General features: G+C 43.2%; 1 protein-coding gene across 1 annotated transcript in view; it reads right to left on the reverse strand.

Annotated features, from left to right (window-relative positions):
- The window catches only part of dlgap1a (discs, large (Drosophila) homolog-associated protein 1a), a 102,178-nt gene that overhangs the window by 56,119 nt on the left and 19,366 nt on the right, over nucleotides 1-26,693 (reverse strand). Inside the window, 1 exon segment of the mRNA XM_062069690.1 lies at nucleotides 9,779-11,268. Coding sequence (XP_061925674.1) covers nucleotides 9,779-11,164 — 1,386 coding nt within the window. The 5' untranslated portion in view covers nucleotides 11,165-11,268.

Consider the following 26,693-nt stretch of genomic DNA (forward strand, 5'->3'; position numbering starts at 1 on the left):
GTTTCGTTTATATAAAGTGGACATTTTTGTCAAGTTAATAAAAAAATTGACATTTTTATGTAGTTAATAAAAATTTACATTTGTGTTTATTTATCAAAAAGTGGACATTTTCGTCAAGTTAATAAAAAATGGACATTTTCGTTTCGTTTATATAAAGTGGACATTTTTGTCAAGTTAATTAAAACATTTAAATGTACATCTAGTTAATAAAAATGGACATTTTGACTAGATAAAAATGTCAAATCTTTATTTAACTCGACAAAAATGTCAATTTGTATTAACTAGATATACATTTGAATTTTTTTATTAACTTGACAAGAATGTCCACTTTTTATTAAATAAACAAAAATGTCCATTTTCATTGACTACATAAAAATGTAAATGTTTTAATAACTTTACAAAAATGTCCACTTTATATAAACAAAACAAACATTTAAATTTGTATTACCTTGACAAAATGTCCACTTTATATACATATATATATACATACATACTCATTTATATTGTTTTTGTCTTTTGATCAAAGCTTACTCTCCAAGTGGGTGTCTTTTGTGATTGATACTGTATTACTGCCTTTGCCAACATTTAATCAAAACACTCCCAATCCTATAGAGTCTGTTTTGCTCATCCCTCCTTCTCTGTCTTCACCAGATCAAAGGTTCTTGAAGTTTCTCTCATGTCCTCTCATTTTTGTCTAATTAATAAAAATGGGATATTTTTGTCTAGTTATTTAAAAATTTATATTTTTGTCTACTTAATAGAAAAGTGAGATTTTTAGTCTACTTTATAAAAAGTGGATATTTTTGTCTAGTTATTTAAAAATGTATATTTTTGTCTACTTAATAGAAAAGTGAGATATTTAGTCTACTTTATAAAAAGTGGATATTTTTGTCTCGCTAATAAAAAGTGGATATTTTTGTCGAGATAATAAAAAAAGTGGATATTTTGGTCTCGTTAATAAAAATTGTATATTTTTAGTCTAGTTAATAAAAAGTGACATTGTTGTATGGTTAATAAAAAGTGGATAATTTTGTCTGGTTGATAAAAATCTGTATCTGTTTGTCTAGTTAATGAAAAAATGCAGATTTTTGTCTAGTTGTTTAAACATCTACATTTTTGTCTGAATAATTAAAAGTGTATATTTTTGTTAAGTTATTTAAAATATCAAATTTTTGTCAAGTTAATAAAAATGGAAACTTTTTGTCAAGTTAATAAAAATGAAAACTTTTTGTCAAGTTAATAAAAATGGAAAGTTTGTGTCAAGTTAATAAAAAGTGGACATTTGTGGTCAGTGTGGTAAAGTTGAATGATGCTAAACACGTTTGTTACTGGATACTTTGGAGACTTTGTATGTGTAAGTTATAAACAACTTAAATTATTTGATGATTGTTTGTATTGTTTTATTGTTCAATGATTATTACCTGTGTTTAGCTTGTGTGCTATTGTATGCTTGTCTGTTGTGTAGCTGCTAGCTCCAAGTAGCTTATAGCCTAGCATGTTTACCTTTTGTAAATGACTTTAGTTAAATAGGAGGACATTCAGATGTTAACTTTGCACAAGTAACACTCTGCAGGACTGCTTGTATCGCACATGATATCACACACAAGTAAACACACTGCAGGACTGCTTGTATCGCACATGATATCACACACAAGTAAACACACTGCAGAACGGCTTGTATCGCACATGATATCACACACAAGTAAACACACTGCAGAACTGCTTGTATCGCTTATGATAACACACAAATAAAAACTCTGCAGGACTGCTTGTATCACACATGATATCGCATACAAGCAAACACTGTGCAGGACTGCTTGTATCGCACATGATATCACACACAAGAAAACACCGCACAGGACTGCTTGTATTGCACATGATATCACACACAAGTTAACACTGTGCAGACTGCTTGTATCGCACATGATAGCGTACACAAGTAAACACTCTGCGAGACTGTTTGTGTTGCACATGATATCACAGACAAGTAAACACACTGCAGGACTGCTTGTATCGCACATGATATCACACATAAGTAAACACGCAGCAGGACTGCTTGTATCACACATGATATCACACACAAGTAAACACTCTGCAGGACTGCTTGTATCGCACATGATATCACACGCAAGTAAACACTCTGCAGGACTGCTTGTATCACATATGATATCACACACAAGTAAACAGTCTGCAGGAATGCTTGTATCGCACATTATATCACACACAAGTAAACAGTCTGCAGGAATGCTTGTATCGCACATTATATCACGCACAAATAACCCGCTGCAGGACTGCTTGTATCGCACATGATATCACACACAAGTAAACACTGTGCAAGACTGATTCTATCGCACATGATGTCGCACACAAGTAAACACTGTGCAGGTCTGCTTGTATCACACATGATATCACACACAAGTAAACACTGTGCAGGACTGCTTGCATCGCACATGATATCACACACAAGTAAACACTCTGCAGGACTGCTTGTATTGCACATGATATCACACACAAGTAAACACTATGCAAGACTGCTTGTATCGCACATGATATCGCACACAAGTAAACACTGTGCAAGACTGCTTGTATTGCACATGATAAATGTTGCACACAAGCAAACACTCTGCAGGACTCCTTGTATCACACATGATATCACACACAAGTAGACACTCTGCAGGACTGCATGTATCGCACATGATATCACACACAAGTAAACACGCTGCAGGACTGCTTGTATCGCACATGATATCACACACAAGTAACACTGTGCAGGACTGATTGTATCGCACATAATGTTGCACACAAGTAAATCCTCTGCAGGACTGCTTGTATCACACATGATACCACACACAAGTAAACACCGTGCAGGACTGCTTGTATCGCACATTATATCACACACAAGTAAATACGCTGCAGGACTGCTTGTATTGCACATGATATCACACACAACTAAACACCGTGCAGGACTGCTTGTATCAAACATTACGTTGCGCACAAGTAAACACTCTGCAGGACTCCTTATATCACACATGATATCACACACAAGTAGACACTCTGCAGGACTGCTTGTATCGCACATAATATCACACACAAGTAAACACTCTGCAGGAGTGCTTGTATCACACATGATATCACACACAAGTAGACACTCTGCAGGACTGCTTGTATTGCACATGATATCACACACTAGTAAACACTCAGCAGGACTGTTTGTACCGCACATTATATCACACACAAGTAAGCACTCAGCAGGATTGTTTGTATCGCACATGATATCACACACAAGTAAACATGCTGCAGGACTGCTTTTATCGCACATGATATCACACACAAGTAAATACACTAGCAGGACTGCTTTTATCGCACATGATATCACACACAAGTAAATATGCTAGCAGGACTGCTTTTATCGCACATGATATCACACACACACAAGTACAGATGCTGGCACCCCCAGTACAAAAGCATCAGGTTGCTTGGGATGATAAAGTACATGGCCTCTTACTTCTCAACTGAAAAGGGGGGTATGGGGGGTAAAAGAGGCCTCTTACTTCTCAACTGAAAAGGGGGGGGGGGGGGTAGAGGCCTCTTACTTCTCAACTGAAAAGGGGTGAATGGGGGGTATGGGGGGGTAAAAATGCCCCTTACTTCTCAACTGAAAAGGGGGGCATGGGGGGTAAAAGAGGCCTCTTACCTCTCAACTAAAAAGGGGTGAAGGGGGGCATGGGGAAAAAGGCTTCTTACTTCTCAACTGAAAATGGGGGGCATGGGGGGAAATACGCCTCTTACCTCTCAATTAAAAAGGGGTGAAGAGGGGGAATGGGGGGAAATACGCCTCTTACCTCTCAATTAAAAAGGGGTGAATGGGGGGAATGGGGGGGAAAGACACCTCTTACCTCTCAACTAAAAAGAGGTGAAGGGGGGAGCATGGGGGAAGGCCTCTTACTTCTCAACTGAAAAGGGGGGAAGGGGGGAGAGGCCTCTTACTTCTCAACTGAAAAAGGGTGAGGGGGCATGGGGCAATAAGAGGCCTCTTACCTCTCAACTGAAAAGGGGTGAAGGAGGCACATGGGGGGAGAAAAGAGGCCTCTTACTTCTCAACTGAAAACGGGTGGAGGGGGAATGGGGGGAAAGAGGCCTCTTACCTCTCAATTGAAAAGGGGTGAAGGGGATGAATGGGGGGGAAAAGAGGCCTCTTACTTCTCAACTGAAAAGGGCTGAAAGGGGAAATGGGGGGGAAGGAAGAGGCCTCTTACTTCTCAACTGAAAAGGGGTGAAGCGGGGAATGGGGAGAAAGAGGCCTCTTACTTCTCAACTGAAAAGGGGTGAAGAGGGCATGGGGGGGAAAGAGGCCTCTTACCTCTCAATTGAAAAGGGGTGAAAGGGGGAATGGGGAGGGAAAAAAGGCCTCTTACCTCTCAATTGAAAAGGGGTGAAGGGGGGCATGGGGGTGAAAGAGGCCTCTTACTTCTCAACTGAAAAGGGCTGAAGGGGGAAATGGGGGGGGAGGCCTCTTACTTTTCAACTGAAAAGGGCTGAAGGGGGAAATGGGGGAAAATGGGGGATAGAGGCCTCTTACTTCTCAACTGAAAAGGGCTGATGGGGGAAATGGGGAGGGGGGAGAGGCCTCTTACTTCTCAACTGAAAAGGGGTAAGGGGGGCACATGGGGGAAAAGAGGCCTCTTACTTCTCAACTGAAAAGGGGTGAAGGGGGCATGGGGGGGCTCTCTAAGTGAGAGGAAGTCAAGGAGGTGCGGGTGAGCCTGGAAGTGATTTGGGTGAGTGGATGTTGAAGGTGCGGGAGAGGACGATCTGGAATTGTGCAATGTTCCCTCAAAAGCTGTGGAACCGACGCAAGTGTCGCTATCCCAAACAGTTGGATCCCAATAGGACTGTTTTAGAAGTGAGTCGCAAAGATAGGCAGGGACCTGATTTAGACAACAGTTGGTCACAAACACAATGAAGATATGATATCATGAATGTGTATTAATTATGTCAGCTCTGCACTTGGGATTTTAAAAACGCTGCTTACAAATCCCAACGCAACTAAAACAACTAACGTCTGCTTCAGTGCAGTTCTACCGCCTTTGTGTTCGTCATGCTAACCACGTTACGACCCGTGGGCCAGAACACGTTTAGGAAGAACACAGAAGACCAAAAAAATCTGTGTTTTGGTATTTTTTGGAGTAAGCAGCTGATGTTGGCCCCGCCCTCTTCCTCACTGGCACCTTCCTGCCACATCCCGGACGAGCCCCCAATAAAATGTCACGACCTGTGAGTCTGCACGTACTCTGTGTTGCTGCTTTGGCCCCAATTTGTTTTTCTTTTTCTTTTAGGTAAGCAGCTGAGGTTGACTGCGCCCTCTTCCCCAGCATATAAATACTCGGCGCCAGGTGGGCTCACTTCCCCCCTTCTCAAGCCCCATTGAAACATGTCCCGACCTGTGGGCCAGTGGGCCAGGGCGCATTTAGGAAAGACACCGGAGACGAAAAGTTCAAGTCAACATGTTGTTTTTTTCACTATATGTGTTTTTGTATTTTTTTTTACCGGAAGCAGCTGAGGTTGTCCCCGCCCTCTTCCAGGTCAAAGACGTACGCAGAGTCAGGTGTGCGGGGAACCGGAAAAGACACCGGTTTCAACAACTCACTGTCACTAAACAAAAAGTCGAGTTTCACTGAGTAATGAAAGAAGATTCAAGTCTCAGGGATTCACTATAACTTCAAAGAAGACTCCGGTGAGTATCAAAGTTATCTTCCGGTCTTGCTCTCCCCATAAGTATCAACAGACCTGAAACTTTCTTTTGGGACTGATCGAATCCCAGTTCAGTTACTTGCGCTACTACAAGCCAATACCTGTCTTGGTAGTGTTAGCAGTACTTGCTCTGAGATAGAACATGTACAAGTATTATATTTATTACTACTACCGCCCATATTTTGAACTGTGTCACAACATCGTGATTCCAAAGTCTCCATTGCATGTGTCTCTGTTCAGTGTCTTAGTACTCTTCAATCTCAGACATTAACCGTTTCATTTCTCTCTTCTATCATGTTTGAAATTTAATGCGCGCACAAATCAATGTTTTTGACAACACTATTAATAATACGGTTTGGATATCGCCCGGTATAACCCTGAACCTGAACTGTCTACCTACCGGATAGCTGCTGGATTTCATTACAATTTCAAAGTGAGCTTGAGGTTAGTTACTCCAAATAATTCAACCCTCATTTTAAATTCTATTTGCATGCTAAGCTAACGATGTAAATAGCTCAGTCCAGCCATACGATTTTTGATTTGGGTTTTGCGAGGGCAGCAGTCTTAAGATCTCTTGGTCTCCCGGCCCTTATTCCAATTCCACTGGAGGACACTGAGGCTTTCCCAGGCCAGCTACAAGACATAAAATCTCCAGCATCCCCCTGGTTGGGCACACCACAAGGAAGGTGTCCAGGAAGCATTGGAATTAGATGGTGGGGCCACTGATTTAACGGAGCAGAAGCTCTCGCCACCCTACCCAAAGCTCTTGACCATAGGTAGGACGGTAGGTCAACCAAATCGAGAGCTTTGGCTTGAGGCTCGGCTCTCTTTTCGCCACGACAATCCGGTACAGCAACCACCTTAATGCAGTCGCTCACAATCTCACTCTGAAGTCTGTAACCCACCCTTTTCCAACTGAGAACCATAGCCTTAGATCTGGAGGTAATGAGGCCTCCAAATCTACCGGAAGACACTGAGGCTTTCCAAGGCTAGCTGCAAGACTTAATATCTCCAGCTTCCTCCTGGTTAGGAAAACAAACCAGGTAGGTGTCCAAGAAGCATTGGAACTAGATGGTGAAGCTACTGAGGATCTCCGGCCACCCTGCCCAAAGCTCTTGACCATAGGTGAGGGTAGGTCAACCGGTAAATCGAGAGTTTTGCCTTGTGCCTCGGCTCTCTTTTTGCCACGACAATCCGATACAGCAGCCGCCTTAATGCAGTCGCTCATGATCTCACCCACCCTTTTCCGACTGAGAACCATAGCCTTATATGTGGAGATAATGAGACCCCCAGATTTTCCCCAGTAGACACTGAAGGTCACAGCCTTCCCGGTCTCCTAGCCCCTATTCCAATTCCACTGGAGGACACTGAGGCTTTCCCAGGCCAGCTACAAGACATAAAATCTCCAGCGTCCCCCTGGTTGGGCACACCACAAGGAAGGTGTCCAGGAAGCATTGGAAATAGATGGTGGGGCCACTGATTTAACGGAGCAGAAGCTCTCGCCACCCTACCCAAAGCTCTTGACCATAGGTAGGACGGTAGGTCAACCAAATCGAGAGCTTTGGCTTGAGGCTCGGCTCTCTTTTCGCCACGACAATCCGGTACAGCAACCACCTTCATGCAGTCGCTCACAATCTCACTCTGAAGTCTGTAACCCACCCTTTTCCGACTGAGAACCATAGCCTTAGATCTGGAGGTAATGAGGCCTCCAGATCTACCGGAAGACACTGAGGCTTTCCAAGGCTAGCTGCAAGACTTAATATCTCCAGCTTCCTCCTGGTTAGGAAAACAAACCAGGTAGGTGTCCAAGAAGCATTGGAACTAGATGGTGAAGCTACTGAGGAGCTCCGGCCACCCTGCCCAAAGCTCTTGACCATAGGTGAGGGTAGGTCAACCAGTAAATCGAGAGTTTTGCCTTGTGCCTCTGCTCTCTTTTTGCCACGACAATCCGATACAGCAACCGCCTTAATGCAGTCGCTCAAGATCTCACTCTGAAGGCTGTAACCCACCCTTTTCCGACTGAGAACCATAGCCTTATATGTGGAGATAATGAGACCCCCAGATTTTCCCCAGTAGACACTGAAGGTCACAGCCTTCGCGGTCTCCTGGCCCCTATTCCAATTCCACTGGAGGACACTGAGGCTTTCCCAGGCCAACTACAAGACATAAAATCTCTAGCGTCCCCCTGGTTGGGCACACCACAATGAAGGTGTCCAGGAAGCATTGGAACTAGATGGTGGGGCCACTGATTTAACAGAGCAGAAGCTCTCGCCACCCTGCCCAAAGCTCTTGACCATAGGTGAATGTAGGACGGTAGGTCAAACTGTAAAACGAGAGCTTTGGCTTGTGGCTCGGGCCCCTTTTCGCCACGACAATCCGATACAGCAACCGCCTTAATGCAGTCGCTCATGATCTCACTCTGAAGGCTGTAACCCACCCTTTTCCGACTGAGAACCATAGCCTTATATGTGGAGATAATGAGACCCCCAGATTTTCCCCAGTAGACACCGAAGGTCACAGCCTTCCCGGTCTCCTGGCCCCTATTCCAATTCCACTGGAGGACACTGAGGCTTTCCCAGGCCAGCTACAAGACATAAAATCTCCAGCGTCCCCCTGGTTGGGCACACCACAAGGAAGGTGTCCAGGAAGCATTGGAACTAGATGGTGGGGCCACTGATTTAACGGAGCAGAAGCTCTCGCCACCCTACCCAAAGCTCTTGACCATAGGTGAATGTAGGACGGTAGGTAAAACTGTAAAACGAGAGCTTTGGCTTGTGGCTCGGCCCCCTTTTCGCCACGAAAATCCAGTACAGCAACCGCCTTAATGCAGTCGCTCACGATCTCACGCTGAAGGCTGTAACCCACCCTTTTCCGACTGAGAACCATAGCCTTAAATCTGGAGGTAATGAGACCCCCAGATCTTCCCCAGTAAACACTGAAGGTCACAGCCTTCCCGGTCTGCCGGTCCCTATTCCAATTCCCCTGGAGGACACTGAGGCTTTCCCAGGCCAGCTACAAGACATAAAATCTCCAGCATCCCCCTGGTTGGGCACACCACAAGGAAGGTGTCCAGGAAGCATTGGAACTAGATGGTGGGGCCACTGATTTAACGAAGCAGAAGCTCTCGCCACCCTACCCAAAGCTCTTGACCATAGGTAGGACGGTAGGTCAACCAAATCGAGAGCTTTGGCTTGAGGCTCGGCTCTCTTTTCGCCACGACAATCCGGTACAGCAACCACCTCCACTGAGGCTTTCCCAGGACAGCTGCAAGACTTAATATCTACAGCATCCTCCTGGTTGGGCACACCACCAGGAAGGTGTCCAGTAAGCATTGGCGCTAGATGGTGAAGCTACTGAGGAGCTCCGGCCACCCTGCCCAAAACTTGTGACCACAGGTGAGGGTAGGTCAACGGGTAAATCGAGATCTTTGCCTTGTGGGTCGTTTCTCTCTTTGGCACGACAATCCGATACAGAAAGCGCCTTAATGCAGACACTCACAATCTCACGTTGAAGGCTGTAATCCACCCTTTTCAAAAAGAGAACCACAGCCTTAGATCTGGAGGTAACGAGGCCTCCAGATCTACCCCAGTAAACACTGAAGGATACAGCCTGGTGAGACCATCAAGGCATAATCTACAAATAGCAGAAACAAGATCTCATGACCCCCCCCCCAGGATAGACCCTCTGGCTATGCCTAGAAAGTCTATCCATAAAAAAACAGAACCTTAACTAGCTCAACACGTTTAATACGTCATATTTTTAAATTGCCCATCTATCAAATGTTTGTACATTTTGAAAATGAAAGTATTTACAATGAGGGTTGAATATTGTAAGTATTCTGTAGTATGATCCAGTATTTTGGAAATACTAGATCAACTTGAACCAAATACCTGAACTCCTTCCAGATTGAATACCACTGGCTTCGAGGAAACATTGAGGAGAGTAAGTCGTGGAGGGAAGGTGGTGAACAGAAAGGAGGAGGGTGAATCAACTGGTTGCAGTTTGGAAACGAGGTGGAATTAGTTACCTGTAGGAAATGGCAAGTGCGCTGCTGCTGCTGACTGCCCTTAGATTTGACTAGAGCTCTATCTAGGTTTAGATTTACAGATCCTGCGCTGGCTCGGAGCTGGTTGTGGCTGCTGTTGTTGGTGTAGACCTCTCGGGCCCTGCTCACCGTTAGGCTTGACGACCATGCCCCTTTCTTCATGAGGGGTCCGTCCACAAGACCCAGAGGCACCAAGGGACCACTTCCTCCGACGGTACCGCCACCGATGTTATTGCTGCTACCACTAACTGGCAGACAAGACGATGGTGCTGCATACTTGACGTCGTTGTTGCTCCGGGAGACTTTGAGCGCAGAATGGTGGTGTGAGAGGCCATGGTGTGCGTGGGTGTGGGTGTGCTCAGTGATTGTGCCATAAGGGTCCATCATGAAGTACTGCTGTGACTGCGAAGAGGCAAGGTTGGGTAGGGGACTCAGCGGGAACTTGTCAGGGTTGTTGCCAGGGTACCGGCCCATTGTCATTGTGATCGGTGAAGGGGAAATGGAAGGTGAAGGTGAGGGTGGAGGTTGGTGGTGGTGAGGGTGGTAGAGACACAGCTCCCGTTCCAGGTTGTCATCTGAGCTCCAGTATCCGGAGCCCGGTGCAGATGCTGAGCCTTGGAGCTGGTGGTGATGGTGGTGGTGGATTCGATGTTTGGGCTCGGCTGATCGACAGCGCTCGCGACTCTTGCTGCGCTTCCGCTGGTGCACTCCCACTGGTGGAGTTTCACCTTCTGGACTGGCCCTTGAACCACCACCTCCTACTCCACCACCAACACCACCATTAACACTCCCATTATTCCCCCCCTTCATGGGCGGTGTGTGGTGGGGCCCTTCCAATGAGTGGGACTTGGTGAAAAGTTTCTGGACTGAATGGACCAGATGGCGAATCCTTCCTGGGCTGTCATTGTTGCTGTTGGACCCCGTCTCCCCGCTCTGGGCCAACATCCCTCGTTTGTACTGCAGTGTATGGTAGCCATCTCTGGAAATCGATGACTGGCGCTCAAACTCTGCAAAGTTTGCTGGTACTCTGGTTGGAGTTTTACCTCCGTAGCCTGGCCCTCCTCCTCCGACATATGGTACCATGGCCATGCACTCATCCTTTACCTCTGGATGGTGAGACGAGGAGGTAGAATAGCACCGTCTGGGAAAGGTTCCGTATGGGACGATGCTGGTATTGTCTGAGGGGTACGAGATACGCTGAGCATTGTAGTAGGACAGCTCGGCGGGGTGTGGCACGGCAATGGGCACCGGCATGTCCACCTGCCGGATCAAGTATGGCTTGCGATCGACGTGCTGACCGGGTGGATCGTACGATGGTCCGTAGGACACCAAATGGTGGTGGCTCCGGCTATTCGAAATGCCTTTCATGACGGGGGACGCAAAGCAGGAACGGTATGGATGAGAGATGCCTGGCAGGCCCTTGGTTGCACGAGGGCTGCGGGCCACTTTCCCTGAGAGGAGAGCTGCAGACTCTGAAAGGAAAGGAAAGGAGAGAAGAAACGTTGAAAATGTCAAACCACAGACCACTTCAAAGACTCCTTCAATCAAAACGAGCCTCGTCAAAGTGTCAACGTGTTATGTCAGCCGGTCACTGGTCTCTCCACTCAAAGACTGTGGGTTCACCACGGCCGTATAATGAACTAGTGGTTGATCCGCATTAAGGGGTGTGCGATATAAATAACGGTGTGCGATATAAATAACAAACATTGGCAGACAAAAGAGCTTTTAATACTGAGATGGTATCGTGATAAAGTAGGGTGTCAGTGGAGGTTTTTATAGGGGGACCCCATTAGCGTCATTGTTAGCCACCTATTGCTAGCTTTTATTTATAATTCCATGAATGTTATTGTTAGCGTGAGAAGTTTGTGAATATTCGTCTTCATTCCCCCACCATTACTTCAGGGTCACCACTTTGTCAACAAATGCCGGAGCAAATTGTTTAAGAACAACATTTCTCAACAAGGAATTTAGGGATTTCACCATCAAAAAGCCACATCGGTGTGTAAAGGATATCACCGCATGGGCTCAGGAACACGTCAGAAAACCACTGTCAGTAACTACAGTCGGTCGCTACATCTGTAAGTGCAAGTTAAGACTCTACTATGCATAAGCCACAGCCATTTATCAACAACACCCAGAAACGCCGCCGGCTTCGCTGGGCCCGAGCTCGTTTAAAATGGACTGATGCAAAGGGGAAAAGTGTTCTGTGGTCTGACGAGTCCACATTTCAAATTGTTTTTGGAAACTGTGGACCAAAGAGGAAAAGAACCATGGGGACTGTTCTAGGGTGAAAGTGTAAAAGGCAGCATGTGTGATGGTATGGGGGTGTATTAGTGGTCAAGACATGTTCTAGGGGGAAAGTGTGATGGTATGGGGGTGTATTAGTGGTCAAGACATGTTCTAGGGTGAAAGTGTAAAAGGCAGCATGTGTGATGGTATGGGGGTGTATTAGTGGTCAAGACATGTTCTAGGGGGAAAGTGTGATGGTATGGGGGTGTATTAGTGGTCAAGACATGTTCTAGGGTGAAAGTGTAAAAGGCAGCATGTGTGATGGTATGGGGGTGTATTAGTGGTCAAGACATGTTCTAGGGTGAAAGTGTGATGGTATGGGGGTGTATTAGTGGTCAAGACATGTTCTAGGGTGAAAGTGTGATGGTATGGGGGTGTATTAGTGGTCAAGACATGTTCTAGGGTGAAAGTGTAAAAGGCAGCATGTGTGATGGTATGGGGGTGTATTAGTGGTCAAGACATGTTCTAGGGGGAAAGTGTGATGGTATGGGGGTGTATTAGTGGTCAAGACATGTTCTAGGGTGAAAGTGTAAAAGGCAGCATGTGTGATGGTATGGGGGTGTATTAGTGGTCAAGACATGTTCTAGGGTGAAAGTGTGATGGTATGGGGGTGTATTAGTGGTCAAGACATGTTCTAGGGTGAAAGTGTGATGGTATGGGGGTGTATTAGTGGCCAAGACATGGGTAACTTACACATCTGTGAAGGCACCATTAATGCTGAAAGGTACATACAACATATGTTGCCATCCAAGCGACGGTATCATGGACGCCCCTGCTTATTCCAGCAAGAGGATGCCAAGCCAGGTGTTGCATTCTAAGTTTAAAGAACAAAGTTTGTGAGTGTGAACATGAAATATCTTGTCTTTGCAGTCTATTCAATTGAATATAAGTTGAAAAGGATTTGTTGTATTCTCTTTTTATTTAGCTTTTACACAACCTGACAACTTGACTGCTTCTGTAGTTTGTACGGTCAAAATAGAAATGAGATTTCATTATAAGATATAATAATTCAAGTTTTATTTAAATAAAATATTTGTATTATTTTTCATTCCAACTCGACTTTAACTTGATGTTCTTTGAACAACAACAAGTCAGGTAACATTCACCCATTGAATGTCTTGTCTTTCTATTTTTTGACCTGCTACAGTTGGATACAGCGATAATGATATCAAGATATCAGTCCGATATCGGCAAGCGGTCCTGAAGTGTGTTTATTTTTAGTGTGATATCATGTGCGATACAAATGGTCTTGCAGCGTGTTTATTTGTGTGTGATGTTGTGTGCAATACAAGCAGTCCTGCAGTGTGTTTACTTGTGTGTGATATCATGTGCGATACAAATGGTCCTGCAGTGTGTTTACTAGTGTGTGATATCATGTGGGATATAAGCAGTCCTGCAGAAGGTATACTCGTGTGTGATATCATGTGGGATATAAGCGGTCCTGAAGAGTGTTTACTTGTGTGTGATATCATGTGCGATAGAAGCAGTCTTGCAGAGTGTTTACTCGTGTGTGATATCATGTGGGATATAAGCAGTCTTGCAGAAGGTATACTCGTGTGTGATATCATGTGGGATATAAGCGGTCCTGAAGAGTGTTTACTTGTGTGTGATATCATGTGCGATAGAAGCAGTCCTACAGCGTGTTTACTTGTGTGTGATATCATGTGCGATACAAGCGGTCCTCCAGAGTGTTTAATTGTGTTTGATATCATGTACAATACAAGCTGTCTTACAGCGTGTTTACTTGTTTGTGATATCATGTGCGACACAAGCAATCCTACAGTGTGTAATATCATATGAGATACAAGCAGTCCTGCAGAGTGTTTTACTTGTGTGTGATATCATGTGCAAAACTAGCAGTCTTACAGTTGTTTACTAGGGTATGATATCATGTGCGATACAAGCAGTCCTGCAGAGTGTTTACTTATGTGTGATATCATGTGCGATACAAGCAGTCTTACAGCGTGTTTACTAGTGTGTGATATCATGTGCAATACAAGCAGTCTTACAGTGTGTTTACTAGTGTGTAATATCATGTGCGATACAAGCAGTCCTGCAGAGTGTTTACTTGTGCGTGATATCATGTGCGATACAAGCAGTCTTGCAGAGTGTTTACTTGTGTGTGATATCATGTGCGATACAAGCAGTCCTTTAGAGTGTTTACTTGTGTGTGATATCATGTGTGATACAAGCAGTCTTACAGTTGTTTACTAGTGTGTGATATCATGTGCAATACAAGCAGTCCTGTAGAGTGTTTACTTGTGTGTGTGATATCATGTGCGATACAAGCAGTCCTGCAGAGTGTTTACTTGTGTGTGTGATATCATGTGCGATACAAGCAGTCCTGTAGAGTGTTTACTTGTGTGTGTGATATCATGTGCGATACAAGCAGTCCTGCAGAGTGTTTACTTGTGTGTGTGATGTCATGTGCGATACAAGCAGTCCTGTAGAGTGTTTACTTTTGTCTGAGATCATGTGCGATACAAGCAGTCCTTTAGAGTGTTTACTTGTGTGTAATATCATGTGCAATACAAGCAGTCCTGTAGATTGTTTACTTATGTGTGATATCATGTGCGATACAAGCAGTCCTGTAGAGTGTTTACTTGTGTGTGATATCATGTGCAATACAAGCAGTCCTGTAGAGTGTTTACTTGTGTGTGTGATATCATGTGCAATACAAGCAGTCCTGTAGAGTGTTTACTTGTGTGTGTGATATCATGTGCGATACAAGCAGTCCTTTAGAGTGTTTACTTGTGTGTGATATCATGTGCAATACAAGCAGTCCTGTGGATTGTTTACTTTTGTGTGATATCATGTGCGAAACAAGCACTCCTTTAGAGTGTTTACTTGTGTGTGATATCATGTGCGATACAAGCAGTCCTTTAGAGTGTTTACTTGTGTATGATATCTTGTGCAAAACAAGCAGTCTTACAGTTGTTTACTTGTGTGTGATATCATGTGCGATACAAGCAGTCCTGCAGAGTGTTTATTTGTGTGTGACATCATGTGTGATACAAGCAGTCTTACAGCGTGTTTACTGGTGTGTGATATCATGTGCGATGCAAGCAGTCCTGCAGAATGTTTACTTGTGTGTGAAATCATGTGTGATACAAGCAGTCTTACAGCGTGTTTACTAGTGTGTGATATCATGTGCAATACAAGCAGTCCTGCAGAGTGTTTACTTGTGTCTGATATCATGTGCGATACAAGCAGTCCTGCAGTGTGTTTACTTGTGTGTGATATCATGTGCGATACAAGCAGTCCTGCACTGTCTTTTTACTTGTGTGTTATATCATGTGCGATACAACCAGTCCTCCTGTAGAGTGTTTACTTTTGTCTGAGATCATGTGCGATACAAGCAGTCCTGCAGAGTGTTTACTTCTATGTGATATCATGTGCAAAACTAGCAGTCTTACAGTTGTTTACTAGTGTGTGATATCATGTGCAATACAAGCAGTCCTGTAGAGTGTTTACTTTTGTGTGATATCATGTGCAATACAAGCAGTCCTGTAGATTGTTTACTTATGTGTGATATCATGTGCGATACAAGCAGTCCTGTAGAGTGTTTACTTGTGCGTGATATCATGTGCGATACAAGCAGTCCTGCAGAGTGTTTTTTTGTGTGCGATATCATGTGCGATACAAGCAGTCCTTTAGAATGTTTACTTGTGTGTGATATCATGTGCGATACAAGCAGTCCTGTAGAGTGTTTACGTTTGTGTGATATCATGTGCGATACAAGCAGTCCTGCAGTGTGTTTACTTATGTGTAATATCATGTGCAATACAAGCAGTCCTGTAGATTGTTTACTTTTGTGTGATATCATGTGCGATACAAGCAGTCCACTAGATTGTTTACTTATGTGTGATATCATGTGCGAAACAAGCAGTCCTTTATAGTGTTTACTTGTGTGTGATATCATGTGCAATACAAGCAGTCCTGTAGATTGTTTACTTGTGTGTAATATCATGTGTGATACAAGCAGTCCTATAGATTGTTTACTTATGTGTGATATCATGTGCGATACAAGCAGTCCTGTAGAGTGTTTACTTGTGTGTGATATCATGTGCGATACAAGCAGTCCTGCAGAGTGTTTACTTCTGTGTGATATCATGTGCAAAACTAGCAGTCTTACAGTTGTTTACTGATGTGTGATATCATGTGCAATACAAGCAGTCCTGTAGAGTGTTTACTTTTGTGTGATATCATGTGCAATACAAGCAGTCCTTTAGTGTTTACTTGTGTCTGATATCATGTGCGATACAAGCAGTCCTGCAGAGTGTTTACTTGTGCGTGATATCATGTGTGATACAAGCAGTCCTGTAGAGTGTTTACTTGTGTCTGATATCATGTGCGATACAAGCAGTCCTGCAGTGTGTTTACTTGTGTGTGATATCATGTGCGATACAAGCAGTCCTGCACTGTCTTTTTACTTGTGTGTGATATCATGTGCGATACAAGCAGTCCTCCTGTAGAGTGTTTACTTTTGTCTGAGATCATGTGCGATACAAGCAGTCCTGCAGAGTGTTTACTTCTGTGTAATATCATGTGCAAAACAAGCAGTCTTACAGTTGTTTACTAGTGTGTGATATCAGGTGCAATACAAGCAGTCCTGTAGAGTGTTTACTTTTGTGTGATATCATGTGTGATACAAGCAGTCCTTTAGAGTGTTTACTTGTGTCTGATATCATGTGCGATACAAGCAGTCCTGCAGAGTGTTTACTTGTGTTTGATATCATGTGCGATACAAGCAGTCCTGCAGAGTGTTTACTTGTGTCTGATATCATGTTGCGATACAAGCAGTTCTGCAGAGTGTTTACTTGTGTGTGATATCATGTGCGATACAAGCAGTCATTTAGAGTGTTTACTTGTGTGTGATATCATGTGCGATACAAGCAGTCCTTTAGATTGTTTACTCATGTGTGATATCATGTGCGATACAAGCAGTCCTTTAGCGTGTTTACTTGTGTGTGATATCATGTGCGATACAAGCAGTCCTGTAGAGTGTTTACTTGGGTGTGATATCATGTGCGATACAAGAAGTCCTGCAGAGTGTTTACTTGTGCGTGATATCATGTGCGATACAAGCAGTCCTGCAGAGTGTTTACTTGTGTGTGATATTATGTGCGATACAAGCAGTCTTTTAGAATGTTTACTTGTGTGTGATATCATGTGCTATACAAGCAGTCTTGCAGAGTGTTTACTTGTGTGTGATATCATGTGCGATACAAGCAGTCCTGCAGAGTGTTTACTTGTGTGCGATATCATGTGCAATACAAACGGTCCTGCAGAGTGTTTACTTGTGTGTGAAATCATGTGCGATACAAGCAGTCTTACAGCGTGTTTACTAGTGTGTAATATCATGTGCGATACAAGCAGTCCTGCAGAGTGTTTACTTGTGTGTGATATCATGTGCGATACAAGCAGTCCTCCTGTAGAGTGTTTACTTTTGTCTGAGATCATGTGCGATACAAGCAGTCATGCAGAGTGTTTACTTCTGTGTGATATCATGTGCAAAACTAGCAGTCTTACAGTTGTTTACTAGTGTGTGATATCATGTGCAATACAAGCAGTCCTGTAGAGTGTTTACTTTTGTGTGATATCATGTGTGATACAAGCAGTCCTTTAGAGTGTTTACTTGTGTCTGATATCATGTGCGATACAAGCAGTCCTGCAGAGTGTTTACTTGTGTGTGATATCATGTGCGATACAAGCAGTCCTGCAGAGTGTTTACTTGTGTCTGATATCATGTGCGATACAAGCAGTTCTGCAGAGTGTTTACTTGTGTGTGATATCATGTGTGATACAAGCAGTCCTTTAGAGTGTTTACTTGTGTGTGATATCATGTCTGATACAAGCAGTCCTTTAGAGTGTTTACTCATGTGTGATATCATGTGCGATACAAGCAGTCCTTTAGCGTGTTTACTTGTGTGTGATATCATGTGCGATACAAGCAGTCCTGTAGAGTGTTTACTTGGGTGTGATATCATGTGCGATACAAGAAGTCCTGCAGAGTGTTTACTTGTGCGTGATATCATGTGCGGTACAAGCAGTCCTGTAGAGTGTTTACTTTTGTGTGATATCATGTGCGATACAAGCAGTCCTGCAGTGTGTTTACTTATGTGTAATATCATGTGCAATACAAGCAGTCCTGTAGATTGTTTACTTTTGTGTGATATCATGTGCGAAAGAAGCAGTCCTGCAGTGTGTTTACTTGTGTGTGATATCATGTGCGATACAACAAGTACTATGTCAAGGTGTTCTCCACATAGAGCAGTGCAAAGTATTCACAGCGCGTGACTTTTTCCCCATGTTGTTACGTTACAGCCTCGGTCCAAAATGTCATGCGTTCTTCTTTCTCCTCAAGATTCTGCACACAACACCCACTATGAGGATGTGAAAAAAAATAGTTTATTATTTTAAAAATGTATTATTGATATCTTTTTTATTTTTTTTATTTTTAGTACAGAGGCAAAAAAATAAAAAATAAAAAATGTATTTTAAAATTTAAAATGTTTTGACCAAGATTGTAACATAAAGCGAAGCTCTGTGAGTACTTTACAATATCACAACTCATTTTACTACTATACTATTGTTTTTCATTGACAATTGTACTAATAAAACAAACGTTTGAAAGCTAACAATTAGCCCTTCCAATGCTACACATTGTTTGTGTGCTTTCATTCATTACACAATAAAACCTCATTTATTTCATCTTTTTCAAGTCAACATTTGAAGCCCATAAGCGGTGAAAACAAAACAAAAATGGGTTCAACATGTAGGCTAAAACCACAAAAACACTACTACTACTACGACTACTACTATGACTACTACTATGAGGGAATAATGAACAACAAATCAATGATCGACGAGAGAAGCTAACGAGCCCGCTGCAGCCGTGGAAGCACATTCAACCTTTTTATTAACCAGCGCCAGCAACACCCAGTCAAAAGATTCAACAGCTAACACACACAGCCTTTTAAACACTCGGCTCTCATGAAACATCTTTCAGCCGCATATGCCAGATATTTGAATTTTCTTTAGTAAGTAACGCAATAATGACTTCTCCACAGCTATCAATAATAGTCTGGAGGGTCTGATGGGGTATTCATATGGATATTAAAATCCCCCCATTATAATTATGTTATCTGCATGCGTCAGTAGATCAGCGACAAACTCTGAAAATTCACTAATAAAGTCCGAATAGGAATGTAATTACTTTTTTGGCAATGTAACAAAAAACTTTAATTAATTACTTTGAAAAATTATTTTCCAAACACTGATAACGATTAAAAAAAATAAAAAAAATAAAATGAAAATAAATAAAATATAAAAAAAATTCAAATAAAAAAAATTAATAAATAAATGAAATACAATAAAAAATAAATAAATAAAATAAATAAAATAAATAAAATAAATAAAATAAATAAAATAAAAATACAAAATAAAAGTAAAAGTAAAAATAAAAATACAAATACAAATAAAAATACAAATACAAATAAAAATAAAAAAGTAAACAAAAATTAAAATTAAAATTAAATATAAAATAAAAATATATATCAAATACAAAAATTTAAAAAAAAAAAAATTTAAAAAATAAAATAAAATAAAAAATACAAAAATTATAAGAATAAAAAAATATTTAAAAAATAAATTAATGAATTATATTAAAAAAATAAAAATAATAATAAATAATTAATTGTATTAAATATTTATTTATTTAAAACAATTTAAATAAATAAAAATTGGAGAAATTGAAGAAAAAAGTAGCATCACCATTTCAAATTATAATAATTTAAAGTGTAGAACCCCGTTTTTCCTTCATCAACAAAAACAAAAAAACACTCTAAAACAAAAAGTATATTTTGTGTCTTTTTAGTTGATGTCATGTCTGTGTTGATCTTGTTTTTGTTTTGCTTGGTTTTTGGACACTTTTTAGTTCCTGGTTTCACTTCCTGGTTTTGTTTTGTTTCCATGGTTACTCATTAGTTTCACCTGTTCCACGTTTGGACTCACACACACCTGTCTCACGTTTTCACATTGTCATGTCACGCACCTGTTCACAGTTAGTCACGCACCTGTTTTCACTTATCATGTCACTATATAGGCTTTTCTGTTTCTGTTGTTCGTCCTGGCGACATCTCACATTCATGCCATGTTCACAGATTCTTGTTTCATCTCATACCAAGTAAGTTTTGTTTATTGTTCATAGTTTTGTGCCCACGTGCATGTCTTTTGTTTCATAGTCTAGTTTTCTACTTCCGCCTTTGTGCGCGCTTTTTGTTTTGTCATAGCCAAGTTTTGTTACCTCCTCTGTGAGCGCCTTTTGTTTGTACCTTTTTGTTTGAGTTAAGATATTAAACATGTCCTCACCTGCACGCCACGTATGGTCCAATTCGTTTGCACCACGGGAGAGTAAACCACGTCTAAGACCAAGTCTTGACAGATGTCGCCAGCATAAGAGCTCTCCCGCAAAAAATTTGGACAATTTTGACGAGGCAACGTGGGAGGTCCTCCGCGCGATGGAGGAAGAGACGCTGCGTTATTCCTCCGGTAAGCGCAGAGACCTGATGTGGGGGCCATTGAGCTCCAGTTGGTCCGAGGATGGCGCTGCGTCACCGCAGTCCTGGAAGCGCCGCTCCAGACCAAAGACATCAGGGAAGGCGAGCGGACAGCATGCGGCGCTGCCGCAGGCTCCTCCCACTCCGGGCGGAAGCAGGTTGCTGCCAGCTCCACAGCTCCAAAATGACATCACAGACCAGGATTTTTTTTTTCTGAACTCTTTTTCTTTTGATCATCCGCCTCCAGCCAGAGACTCTAAAAACATGATAAGACATTACCAGGACATGTTTTTAGAAATCAGATCCTGTCAATCCAAGCCACCCAAATTCCATGCCCCGCCCCCCAGGACTCAAGCCACGCCCAAGTCACACTTTTTTTTTCCACCCACAAGATCCCAGGTACAAGAAGAAAGACATTTTGGACAATTTAGAGGGGAGGATTCTGCCCTCCTCCTGAACCCCCTCCGCCCACCCCAAAAGACGGTTCCAGACCGCGGGGAGCGCGTCTGGGATCCGCTCCTTGAGGGGGGGGCTAGGGCTGGGAATTGTTCAGGTGGGGTGGCTCAGCATCGTCACGCCAAGCCACAGCCTCCAGCACGACCACCACCACCTGTCTTTCGACCTGCCAAGCCACAGCCACCAGCACGACCCCCACCACCAGTCTTTCGTCACGCCAAGACACAGCCTCCAGCACGACCCCCACCACCTGTCTTTCGACCTGCCAAGCTACAGCCACCAGCACGACCACCACCACCAGTTTTTCGACCATGCCAAGATCCACCTGCTCCACGCCCAGCTCCACGCCAAGCGCCACCAGTACCTGCTCCACGCCAAGCGCCGCCAGTACCTGCTCCACGCCAAGCGCCGCCAGTACCTGCTCCACGCCAAGCGCCGCCAGTCGCAGCTTCACGACGCCAAGCGCCGCCAGTCGCAGCTTCACGACGCCAAGCGCCGCCAGTCGCAGCTTCACGACGCCAAGCGCCGCCAGTCGCAGCTTCACGACGCCAAGCGCCGCCAGTCGCAGCTTCACGACGCCAAGCGCCGCCAGTCGCAGCTTCACTACGCCAAGTGCCGCCAGTCGCAGCTTCACGACGCCAAGTGCCGCCAGTCGCAGCTTCACGACGCCAAGTGCCGCCAGTCGCAGCTTCACCACGCCGCCAAGTGCCGCCAGTCGCAGCTTCACCACGCCGCCAAGTGCCGCCAGTCGCAGCTTCACCACGCCGCCAAGTGCCGCCCGTGGCTGCCCCACGCCGCCAAGTGCCGCCCGTGGCTGCCCCACGCCGCCAAGTGCCGCCCGTGGCTGCCCCACGCCGCCATGTGCCGCCCGTGGCTGCCCCACGCCGCCATGTGCCGCCCGTGGCTGCCCCACGCCGCCATGTGCCGCCCGTGGCTGCCCCACGCCAAGACCAAAGCCAAGACCAAGACCCGCCAAGTGACCAAGACCAAGAACCGCCAAGTGACCAAGACCCGCCAAGTGACCAAGACCAAGAACCGCCAAGTGACCATGACCAAGAACCGCCAAGTGACCAAGACCCGCCAAGTGACCAAGACCAAGACCCGCCAAGTGACCAAGACCAAGACCCGCCAAGTGACCAAGACCAAGACCCGCCAAGTGACCAAGACCAAGACCCGCCAAGTGACCAAGACCAAGACCAAGTCCAAGCACCGCCACGCCAAGACCAACCACGCCAAGACCAACCACGCCAAGTCCAAGACCAAGACCAACCATGCCAAGACCAAGACCATGACCCACGCTGCCAAGACCAAGACCGCCAAGGCCAAGACCACCCATGCCAAGACAAAGACCCGCCACGCCAAGCTTCGCCGCCTGACGCGCCACGCCAAGCTTCGCCGCCTGCCATGATGACGACACGCCTGCCTCCTCGTCTGCCACGAAGGTGGCCACTGCCTGGTCGTCCGCCACGCCAAGTGCGCCCACCTCCTCATCTGCCATGGATATGGCCATTCCCGGGTCGCCCACCTCGTCAGGTACAGCGGCGGTCTACGCGTCGCCGCCACCTGATCCTGCCTCGGTGGATTCGGGGCCACTTGGCCTGGCGACCCACCGCCATGTCCCCCTCCCGCCCTCCCATGACTCTTGATCCTGTTTTGTGTTTTGTTTTTTGGACATCTGGGATCTGTCCGTAAGGGGGGGGCTCTGTCATGTCTGTGTTGATCTTGTTTTTGTTTTGCTTGGTTTTTGGACACTTTTTAGTTCCTGGTTTCACTTCCTGGTTTTGTTTTGTTTCCATGGTTACTCATTAGTTTCACCTGTTCCACGTTTGGACTCACACACACCTGTCTCACGTTTTCACATTGTCATGTCACGCACCTGTTCACAGTTAGTCACGCACCTGTTTTCACTTATCATGTCACTATATAGGCTTTTCTGTTTCTGTTGTTCGTCCTGGCGACATCTCACATTCATGCCATGTTCACAGTTTCTTGTTTCATCTCATACCAAGTAAGTTTTGTTTATTGTTCATAGTTTTGTGCCCACGTGCATGTCTTTTGTTTCATAGTCTAGTTTTCTACTTCCGCCTTTGTGCGCGCTTTTTGTTTTGTCATAGCCAAGTTTTGTTACCTCCTCTGTGAGCGCCTTTTGTTTGTACCTTTTTGTTTGAGTTAAGATATTAAACATGTCCTCACCTGCACGCCACGTATGGTCCAATTCGTTTGCACCACGGGAGAGTAAACCACGTCTAAGACCAAGTCTTGACAGTTGACTTCTCAAATCAAACTTGATCAAAAGATTTCAGTGTGTATATATATATATATATATATATATATATATAAATAATGTTTTCAATGTATTTATTTATTATATATATATATATATATATATATATATATATATATATATATATATATATATATATATATATATATATATATATATATATATATATATATATATATATATATATATATATATATATATATATATATATATATATATATATGATTCCGATTCAGAATCAGTTCTCGAGTCAGCACGATTCTCAAAATGTGTTATTTGGTGTAATAATTTTAATGGAGCTTTTTCAAAACAGGTTAAAAAAGCTCCTTCTGGTTGAATAGAAATGGCATAAAAAGTATTTTTAAAATGTATTCTTGTATAAAAAAAAAAAGTAAAACATTACATACATATGTAATAAAACAACAATAATAATAAAAAAATACGTAAATAAATGAGGGGGTGACTTGTCGGAATGCAGCTGAGATAGGCTCCACCCCCTGCGATCCCGAAAAGGACAAGTCAAGGGACTAAATGGGTGGATGGATAATAAATAAATAAAATAAAATATTAAAATAGATAATTACATGAAATAAATACAACTAAAGTATACATATATATTTGTTTAAATTAGTACTATTTATTTTATTTTTTGAAAATTATGAATCGTTTTGGAATCGGTTGTAACGATGTTTTTTGTGCACCACGTTGGACAAAAGCGTGATAATAATGATATCAAAATGTATTTGTACGTCTCCCAGCCTGTCAGACCTCAAAGTTTGAGACACGAGGGCTTGCTGAACAATAATAATATATTATTATAATATTATACATCATAATCTCTTTGTCTTTTGTCCCTGTCAGCATCCTGCTGCTCAGATGACACCCTTTCACAATAAAAGGTGTCAATCATGCGCCAAGAGGAAGTTGTGCATGAAAAGACAGAAATAGTCATGATCTTTCTCAGCAACGCTGGCGTAATTAGCGGCTAAAGTCGGAAAGGAAGCGGGGAAGCGAGCGCCCTCAGCCTGCCTTCTCTGCGTGCCAGGATGAGGACTGCGTGTGGGAGGCATGAAAATAGGACTGAGATGGAGTTATTTTCACATCAAGAGAAGATGGCCAACAAAACTGCCTTTGAGTCGGCGCCTGGAGGTGAACGGTACCGCCACCAGGGGACCAGGAAGGATGGTGTCCAGGGTCTGGTGTTGTCCGGGGTCTGGTGTTGTCCGGGGTCTGGTGTTGTCCGGGGTCTGGTGTTGTCCGGGGTCTGGTGTGGTCCAGGCCACACTTTGTTGGACGTAACATTCCATGATGTACGTGTGACACCAGAACAGGAAGTGTTTCTGCGGTCAGGAGGTTCTGGACAGGTGTGCACACCTGACGTCGGTCAAAGCCAGCGATAGTTCCAAGGAGAAGGCAGAAGTGGAAAACCCTCTTTCAGCCACGTGTGATGCATGATGGTCCTGACAACAGACTATCACGCAATGACAACAAACTATCACACAATGACAACAAACTATCACACAATGACAACAAACTCACACAATTACAACAAACTATCACACAATGACAACAAACTCACACAATTACAACAAACTATCACACAATGACAACAAACTATCACACAATGACAACAAACTATCACACAATGACAACAAACTCACACAATTACAACAAACTATCACACGATGACAACAAACTCTCACACCACGACAAAACACTATCACACAACGACAATAAACTATCACACCATGACAACAAACTATCACACAATGACAACAAACTATCACACAATGACAACAAACTATCACACAATGACAACAAACTCACACAATTACAACAAACTATCACACGATGACAACAAACTCACACAATTACAACAAACTATCACACGATGACAACAAACTCTCACACCACGACAAAACACTATCACACAACGACAATAAACTATCACACAATGACAACAAACTATCACTCAATGACAACAAACTATCACACCATGACAACAAACTATCACACAATGACAACAAACTATCCCACCATGACAACAAACTATCACACCATGACAACAAACTATCACACCATGACAACAAACTATCACACAATGACAACAAACTATCACACCATGACAACAAACTATCACACCATGACAACAAACTATCACACAATGACAACAAACTATCACACCATGACAACAAACTATCACACAATCACAACAAACTATCACACAATGACAACAAACTCTCACACCACGACAAAACACTATCACACAACGACAATAAACTGTCACACAATGACAACAAACTATCACTCAATGACAACAAACTCTCACACAATGCCAAAACTATCACACAATGACACCAAACAAACACAAAATGACAACAAACTCACACAATTACAACAAACTATCACACCATGACAACAAACTATCACACAATCACAACAAACTATCACATAATGACAACAAACTATCACACAATGACAACAAACTCACACAATTACAACAAACTATCACACAATGACAACAAACTCACACAATTACAACAAACTATCACACAATGACAACAAACTATCACACAATGACAACAAACTATCACACAATGACAACAAACTCACACAATTACAACAAACTATCACACGATGACAACAAACTCTCACACCACAATAAAACACTATCACACAACGACAATAAACTATCACACCATGACAACAAACTATCACACAATGACAACAAACTATCACACAATGACAACAAACTATCACACAATGACAACAAACTCACACAATTACAACAAACTATCACACGATGACAACAAACTCACACAATTACAACAAACTATCACACGATGACAACAAACTCTCACACCACGACAAAACACTATCACACAACGACAATAAACTATCACACAATGACAACAAACTATCACTCAATGACAACAAACTCTCACACAATGCCAAAACTATCACACAATGACAACAAACTATCACACCATGACAAAAAAACTATCACACAATGACAACAAACTATCACACAATCACAATAAACTATCACACAATGACAACAAACTATCACACAATGACAACAAACTATCACACCATGACAACAAACTATCACACCATGACAACAAACTATAACACAATGACAACAAACTATCACACCATGACAACAAACTATCACACAATCACAACAAACTATCACACAATGACAACAAACTCTCACACCACGACAAAACACTATCACACAACGACAATAAACTGTCACACAATGACAACAAACTATCACTCAATGACAACAAACTCTCACACAATG

This window comes from Entelurus aequoreus, linkage group LG14 (genome assembly GCF_033978785.1).
Source record: "Entelurus aequoreus isolate RoL-2023_Sb linkage group LG14, RoL_Eaeq_v1.1, whole genome shotgun sequence".
NCBI lineage: Eukaryota > Metazoa > Chordata > Actinopteri > Syngnathiformes > Syngnathidae > Entelurus > Entelurus aequoreus.